The sequence below is a fragment of the Kryptolebias marmoratus genome, linkage group LG23 (genome assembly GCF_001649575.2).
Source record: "Kryptolebias marmoratus isolate JLee-2015 linkage group LG23, ASM164957v2, whole genome shotgun sequence".
NCBI classification, from domain to species: domain Eukaryota; kingdom Metazoa; phylum Chordata; class Actinopteri; order Cyprinodontiformes; family Rivulidae; genus Kryptolebias; species Kryptolebias marmoratus.
Genome location: NC_051452.1, coordinates 4,328,294 through 4,336,799, shown reverse-complemented (window position 1 = coordinate 4,336,799; position 8,506 = coordinate 4,328,294). Strand labels below are relative to the sequence as shown.

The 8,506-nt window shown below is 41.0% G+C and overlaps 1 protein-coding gene across 4 annotated transcripts in view; it reads left to right on the top strand.

The window, feature by feature from the left end:
- The window catches only part of taf2 (TAF2 RNA polymerase II, TATA box binding protein (TBP)-associated factor), a 69,822-nt gene that overhangs the window by 49,216 nt on the left and 12,100 nt on the right, over positions 1-8,506 (top strand). For all 4 annotated transcript variants that reach the window (XM_037973798.1, XM_017434392.3, XM_017434391.3 and 1 more), the window contains 5 exons: positions 1,944-2,054; positions 4,146-4,339; positions 4,619-4,758; positions 5,292-5,361; positions 6,346-6,455. In XM_037973798.1, the coding sequence (XP_037829726.1) occupies positions 1,944-2,054; positions 4,146-4,339; positions 4,619-4,758; positions 5,292-5,361; positions 6,346-6,455 (625 nt within the window). The remainder of the gene's footprint in view (positions 1-1,943; positions 2,055-4,145; positions 4,340-4,618; positions 4,759-5,291; positions 5,362-6,345; positions 6,456-8,506) is intronic.

Sequence of the window (8,506 nt, the reverse complement as noted above, 5' to 3'; positions counted from 1 at the left end):
AACCTCTCAACCTCACACACCAGCTCAGGCTCCTTCCCCACCAGAGAGGTGACATTCCACGTCCCTAGAGCCAGCTTCTGTAGCCGAGGATCAGACCGCCAAGGTCCCCGCCTTCGGCCACCACCCATCCCACATTGCACCCGACCCCTTTGGCCCCTCCCATAGGTGGTGAGCCCATGGGAAGGGGGACCCATGTCTCCTCTTTGTGTTATGCCCGGCCAGGCTCCGTTGGCGAAAGCCCGGCCACCAGGCACTCGCCAACGTGCCCCACCTCCAGGCCTGGCTCCAGAGTGGGTCCCCGGTGACCCACGTCCGTTTGAGGGAACACTGGATCCTAAATTTTTATTCATCATAAGGGGTCTTTGGGCTGCACTTCGTCTGGCCCCTCACCTAGGACCTGTCTGCCTTGGGTGACCCTACTGGGGGAATGAAGCCCCTGACAGCATATCTCCTAGGATCATTGGGACACTCAAACCCCTCCACCACGGTAAGGTGGCAGCCCAGGGAGGGGTTGTTTATTTCCTCTCTCAGAATTTTTGTTGCTTTGGCTCCTACAGCTGCGTTTACCACGGTCTTGAAGCGAGGAGTCTCCGGCGGATCTGTAACCAGTAACCCTTAGCAACGATTTTTCGCACCCATGGCGGAAGTGCACATGCATGCTAGAGAGGGCATTGTGAAGCCAGCTGACTGACCTGCTGCAATGTTAGTGAGGAGGTGCTGCCCTCTATCGTTGCAGAGTTCTTTGACTGTCTTCTGCGGTCATTTAATTTAGACTTTTTTTTTTTACAGAAAATGCAGTCTTTACTGAAAAATGTACACAAACGTTTTGAACATTTGTTGTGCTTTGAAAAACATTTACAGCACCCAAACTGGGGACTTTTAGTGCAAACATTGTGTGAGTGTGGAAAGTGTGCTTGGGAGACTGTGTGGGGGAAACACAACGCCTCTTGGGACTTGGGCCCCGAACAAAACGCCTTTTTGGCGGCTGCCTATGATAGGCGGTCATGTCTCCCTGCTCCTGAAACCCCTGAGTTTGTATTCCCGCTGCAAGGAGGACTTTGTTTTCTTCCTCCAAGAGGTTGTGTTCCTTTGAAGATTCGTAGGGAGACCTTTGCTCCAAGCCAAGTGGCGAGGAAGTTGAAGTCTATATGCACAGCGATGGTTGCGATAGATTTACCATCGTAAATTGAAAAACTTGTGATGCATCGAGTATATTGGATACATTGCCCAGCCCTACCCATACTACACGTGTTGTACTGAGTGAATCGACTGAAAGGGAACTTCCTGCCTACAGCTTGAGAAAATGAACAGATTTGTTGGTTCTTGTGGAGTATGTAACAAGCTTAAGACAGCAGGGTTGAAATTGTAAAATTTAAAAAAATAAAATACAAGAACTGAAACAATGTGCATTTGTAGTTTGAAACATGTTTAGGTTATTTTTACTAACTTGTCTCTCCCATTGTTATTCCTCTCTCCTTCAGCTTCCATTTTTATAGCCTAAAAACATGCATGTTAGGCTGCCTTCAGGCCTAGGCCTCCCTTGAAAAAGAGATCTGTGATCTCAATGGGATTTGCCTGGTTAAATAAAAGTAAATAAATAAATAAAATAAAATATGCACATGACTGATTATGCAAATTAGACGATGACATCATTTAGCAACTTTCAAGGACTTTAAGGACAGCCAAAAGCTACTTTCCTTACTGAGGAGTTGGCAACACTGTGTTTAACCTGTCAGTCTGTTTCTAGCACCTTGTGGGTTAACTTCCTGTGTCATAGTTAGATGATTTTGACCTAATTTCTCATGGTAAACTCTTCTCACTGTGACCATTACTCATTTAGTCTGTTGAAGTTATGATTCGAAAAGTCAAGAAATTCTACTATCACTTGGTTTCTGCATTTGTTTTGAAGGAGAATCTTGTTCTGTCTTTGTGCTACATCCTAGACGATGCCTGTTGCCATGGCGTTACTCAGAGATGTGCAGAACCTCTGTCCCAAGGACGTTCTCCACTTCCTACTTGACCTCATCAAGTACAATGACAACCGCAAGAACAAAGTAAAGACATTTCCATTCTTCAGAAACTGTAACAGTACATGCTATAAAACATAGATCGTTTTTACTTTTTTCACTCACCTTTTTTTTTTTTTAGTTTACATTTTCATCTTTTCTGTGAGACTTACTTGTTTTAAGTCTTCTTGACAGCTAAATATAACTACACTTACTAATAATTATACCTAATATTAATAACAGCATAATGGTACTGGTTTTAACTGGGGCCGCACAAAATAAATGAACTAAATGAATCAACTGTTTTCTTCCAGGTTTATAAAATGACAGTGTCCACAGCTTTGGTGTTGTGAAAAGCAATGAAGGTTTTTATAATTATTTCTTATGAAGCCATCAGAGAAAATCTGCCTGACTTGAAATCTGGGTTCAATTTCGATGGTATTTTGGCTGCCAACACACTCTGTTTGGACTCCGCTTGCAGAAAAAAATAGTTCTACTCCATTTTTGTTGGATAACTTTGTCTCTATATGGGCTAGGTTAAGTATGAAAACCTGGAGCAATGTTTCTGTTCATTCTGCTTGTGCTTCTTTTCAACAGAGCGTAAAAAACAGTCTTCCCCTAAAGATTATTCTGTTCAGATTCCTTCAAGCTCGACATTCTGTCCATAGTTCATCCCCTTCCCAGCCCCTCAGATTTTTAGTGTTTCTGCAATCTCTCTCCTCAATGACAGGGTCGATCTCTTATATGTATTTAAATATTCTTAATCTTTCAAAACTGTATTGGACACAGATTTGGGACTGTTGATGTTTGGGGAGGAGACTTTTTAGAGTACACAGATCGTTAATCTATGTTGGGCACATTTTCATGTAATCTTGGATCTTTCATCAATCTCACTACACTAAAACCAGGCTTGCAAAAATACTTGACACAGTGTTCTCTCTTTGTGAACGATGCCAGCAGACCACAGCAAATTACTCACGTCTTAGAGCTGTCCCTCCAAGAAGAGATTCTGCTCTGAAGTTTGATGTTGGAGATAATATCACTCCTAATGCTTTAACTGCCATGTTCAAAGTGTGGCTTCCTTCCACTAAAAAGGGCTTATTAACTTTTACAACTCTGCTGACCAGGAGGCTAATACTGCCAAACTGGAAATCTGCAGCTCCACCTACATATTAGAGAGGTCCTTCATTTTCTTAAACTGGAAAAAATCCGTCTGACTTTAGCTGGTAAGACTGGATTAATTAAAAAAGCCTGGAATCTCCTTCTGTCCTGTGTTAAAGGTACAGATTGTCAGATCGTTCTGAACTGAGCACCACAGTGATGTGTTTTGACGTGTGTGTGTGTGTGTGTGTATATATATTTATAAGTGTATGGAAGTGTATGTGTAATTATAGAGCTTTTTCTCTTTTTATTTATTTTTCTTCTTCTTGTTTTGTTAGAAGTAGGCCCCCTTTGTGGGGGTGTTTGTTGTTAACTGTTGATTTAGCATGTTAAAAATTCAATTAACAGAATGTTGCTGATACTGCAATAAACCATAGGCTGTGCCATGCATTTATGCTCTGCATCCCAATAATACAGTCCTAAGAAACAGAGAGTCCTGTTTCAGTTTTAAGGTTTTACGCTTTAGGACTAGGGTTGCAACTAATGATTACTTTGGTAGTCAATTAATTTGTCATTTCCTTTGTTTTATTTTTGATTAGTCAATGAATTTTTTAATCCATCCCTTTTTCTTCTGGGTCCATCTTCTATGTTGGGCCTCTGTTTTACCTTACCTGTTCCAGTCTGCCCACCTGTGAATGTCATCCTGATGTCTCAGCATTAACACGACATTCCACAGCAAATGAAAATAATAATTATTTTACTTCATATGGCCATCACCTTCTTCAAAGTGATGTGTTTTTATTTTGTCAGCTTTATTAAAAAAAACAAAATCTTGTTGAAGTTTATGTAGCAGTCCTCATAGATCCATATCATACAGTCACTTGGCTCAGTTTATTCAAAGCGGTACTTGAGCCAGTTTAAGAAAGCATCATGTGTTTTCACTTTGCATAAATCTTGGCCAGTTTTGCAAGTAAAATAAAGCGCTTCCAGAAAGTTGAATTCCTTTCATTTTTTCTCTCCCCGCTTGGCTTTCTTTAGTTTTCAGATAACTACTACCGTGCAGATCTGATTGAGGCCCTGACCAACTCTCTAACTCCAGCCATCACCATCAACAACGAGGTGCCGACGGTGGACAATTTAAATACTGATGTCCGTCTGATCTTGGAAGAAATCACAAGATTCTTGAACATGGAGAAACTGCTGCCTAGCTTCAGGAACACCATCACTGTTAGGTACAGAGCATAGAGAGGCTGCGTTAGCTGTGTTCTTCTAAAAATTCTTCTCTTTTATTAGGTTTACATTTTCTAAAACTGGAACTACAAGCCAAAAGTGGAAAAATGGTAGCTAAAAGCTAAAAGTGGATTTTAAAAAAACTAACAACCAAAATTGAACTTGTTTACTTGTTATTGACTGATGACCTTCGTTGGGAATTGGTCCAATATAAACTGAACTGGATTTAATTGACTAATAAGTCTTTTTAGTGACTTTTGTGATCTTTGACCTTTCTTCAGCTGTCTGAAAGCTATCCGTCAGCTACAGAAGAATGGTCATATCCCAAGCGACCCATTGCTTTTCAAGTCCTATGCTGAGTACGGACACTTTGTAGACATTCGGACTGCTGCGCTGGAAGCTCTAGTTGACTACACCAGAGGTATGATATTAAAAAGTAATTCACTGTTTTTGGTTATGCTTTCAGTAATGTCTGTCTGTAAATGATAAATAAATTGTATTTATATAATGCCTTTCTAGCCAATCAGGCTACTTAATGCGATGTGGCACACATCATTGTCTGCCTGTCTGTCTGTGTACAAGATTACTCTAAATATTCTGAATGGATTTTCAGGAAACAAGTGATTACATTTTAGTGGAGAACCAGTCCAAGTTTAAGGTCAAAGGTCAAGGTCACAAATCTATACAACAATGTAATGTGGAAATGTCAAAGTGCACAGCTGGACACCTCAAAGGTCAAAGATGATTCCTGTTGATTTTAAGGTCATGGGGTCAAAGTTGTAGCAACTACAGGATAATTAAGTTAATGAGACAACAACTTTGCCCAAGTGTGTGTTTGTCTGGTATCAAAATTTATCATGAGCCACTGGAAGAATTTCATGGTTACAAGACATACTGGCACATTGTCTTTTTTTGTTCATTTTGTTCATTTTGTTGTTCTTTGTTTCTATGCAGTTGAGAGGTGCACCACAGAACTGCAGTGGCTGCTCAACATGGTCCAGAATGACCCTGTTCACTATGTCAGGTCAGTTAAGAGCACACACTGCAGATTCAGAAACTTTGTCCTCTTATTTTACATGTTGCATTTTATTTTTCTCTGAGGAGGTCTCAGATTCCAGCTTTCAAAAACATATAATGGAGCTTTAGGCCTGATCCCCAGTCAGTTTCACTCCAATCAACACCTGCACTCATGTGACCAGAGGGGCCCATCAGTGAGTCAGATAAACAAGGACCCTAATGAGCCTCCATTGTTAGGAGAGTGAGAACAATCTGCAAGCAATCCAGCTTCCATCACATCTCAGCTTTAAAAGCTCAACTCCACTCTCTCTATTTCTGAATTGAGAAAGCTCCTCTGATGTTAAGCGAAACGTCTTCAACTACAGAATAGAAGTCCAGTTGTTTTTGGTTTTTAACCTTTTTTGACATAGTGGGCAAAATCACTAAAACAAAAGTTCACTGGAATGGCCACTGATGGCACTAGGTGAGATCTGTGGCATCCATCTTGTTAGGTGCTACATGTATCACTCTGTACTGCCACACACTGTTAACAACTTGTCTGTGCTGTATGCTGTGTCATTGCACAGAAGAAAAACTTATTATACTTAAATAAACATTTCTAGTGCATGGTGTATTCTGAGTGTCCCAACAGGCCCAATGAAGCATTTGCAGCGATAAAATGCCAACCCAGTACACTACCACCACTGTGATATAATTATCACATGCTGCAAACCTGCACTTTAAAGAGTTAATTACTTTACATGTCTACTTTGTCTAACCAGTGTCTGTTCATTTTACTTAGATGACTAACTTAAACTTAAATATTTAAACCTTCTACAGCAAGCTTTTCAGTGAATTACCCTGGAAAAAGCTGCTATGATCATCAGAAGTGTTATTTTCAACATGTTACATGTGGAGTTTTTTGGTGATAGATATTGAAGAAAAGTTAAAAATATTATTAATCATCGTATGATGCCTTTATTGTGTAACTTTCATTTTCCTGTTTAAGCAGACATAAGATTCTGGGCATGCTCTGTAAGAATCCTCCTTTCACCAAGACGGCAGACTCAGCTCTGTGTAACGAAGCTCTGGTCGATCAGCTCTGGAAGCTGATGAACTCAGGTGAGACACACACTACTGATGGGGGTTAGAATCGATTTTTCAGTGTTGTGATGCAGACATGAATGTTTTTGAATCTATTTAAAAATGTCAAAAATTCTGTAATGTTAACACCCTTTAAATATCCTGCAAAAGGCAGAATTATGAAGTACAGAAGTGCAGCACCTGCACTGTTTACAGCATAAACACAACAAGAGGCACCTTCTGCATTGCAAGAATTTCAGTTTCTACTGTATGAAGTTAAAGAGAAAAACGACGTTGACAACAACCACACTGTATTCATGTTGAGTACACATTTTCACCCAGAGGAGAAGAAACATTAATTGGTCATGATTGCTCATCCCTGAAGGCACGGTTTGTAAGGTTTGAAAGAGAACTGCTGGTAGTAGATAGAATCTGACCTACGACTGTTGGCGAACAGCATTTGCTGAGGGACTTTCCAGAAGGTCTCAAAAAATTTGAGGGGTTCTCAATTTCCTTGTTTGAGTTGCAGAGGTTGCAGTCTTGTTGCTCGAGTTTTCTAAGTCATACATACAAAATAGGCTGTAATTTTCAAACATGGTCACACAAAATGCAGCAGCATGGCTCGTTGGTCACTTGGTTTCAAACACTCAGAATTCAGACAGAGTTCAAAAAAAATAAACTTTTATCTTGCAATTTTGAGTCGCCAGCTACTCTCCAACAGTCACATCCCAGTGAGATGCTTTATGTTGCAGCCTTTGAAGCCAGGATAGAATTTGATTATCCTATTTTGAAAAAACTAAACTAGGCATCCCCACACTCAACAGGATCAGAAACAAAATCATGAAACACTGAAGGAACCAGGTCAAGTAGCTCTAATGGAATGCATGGACATCCATTGTCTCTGTTCTCAACAATCTTTTTGTTTCCATAATCCTGTTTGAATGAAAATTGTTTTATGCTGCATTGAAGAGCAAAATATTTTGTTTATTTTAGGTCTGAGAGAGAGATGCTCAGGATTTTGTTGAAAGTGTGATTATGGATGCATCGCTATTTATTTTATAATCACGTCGCAACCATTTCAATCTAAATCGAATCAGATTATGAGGTATCTAAAAATTCCCACCCCTAATACACACACACACACACACACACACACACACACACACACACACACACACACACGTACATTTGTGTTTTTATCCTAGGACATTGCATTGACTTCCATTCATTTCTGTAGCCTAAACCTGACCTTAAACCTAACTCTAAACCATCTTAACCACCCTAACCTAAACTTAATTCAAACTGTAGCCCTAAACCTAACCCCTCACCCAAAAATGACGTTCTTCTTTATTGGCTCCCTATAAGGACTACCAATCCTGACAAGATAGGTGAATATACCAGAAAATAAATTATACCACTGAATTTCAATCTGGTTAAAAAAAAAAAACTTGTAAGGATATAAGACAACAAGGAACTAGATGTCCTTTGCCCAGATGTGGGTTACTGGGCCTTGGGGAGGGCCTCGTCAGCGAGTGCCTGGTGATCGGGCCTCATGTAGCTCAGCTTGAATGAGCTACTTGGGTTCTCCTTCCTGTGGACCCACCACCTGCAGGAGGCACCTGACTGTTGTTTGCGCCTATGCAACAAACTGCTGTTCAGAGTATCCAGCCTTCTTGGAGTCCTTAGCAGGGATGCTGGAAGGTGTTCCAGCTGGGGACTCCCATAATTCTTCTGGGGGACTACAGTGCCCACGTGAGTAATAAAGGGGCAACCTGGAGGGCAGGATTTGGAAAAGTGGCGCCTCTGATGTGAACCCAAGTGGTGTTCCGTTTTTTGGCTTCTGTGCTTGTCAGTTTGTCAGTAACGAACACCATGTTCCCTCCCTGGGCTGCCACCTTATTGTGGTGGAGGGGTTTGAGTGTCCCAATGATCCTAGGAGCTATGCTGTCAGGGGCTTCATGCCCCTAGTAGGGTCACCCAAGGCAGACAGGTCCTAGGTGAGGGATCAGACAAAGTGCAGCCCAAAGACCCCTTACGATGAGAAACAGAATTGGACAAAGTGTTCCCTCGCCCGTACGTGGGTCACCGGG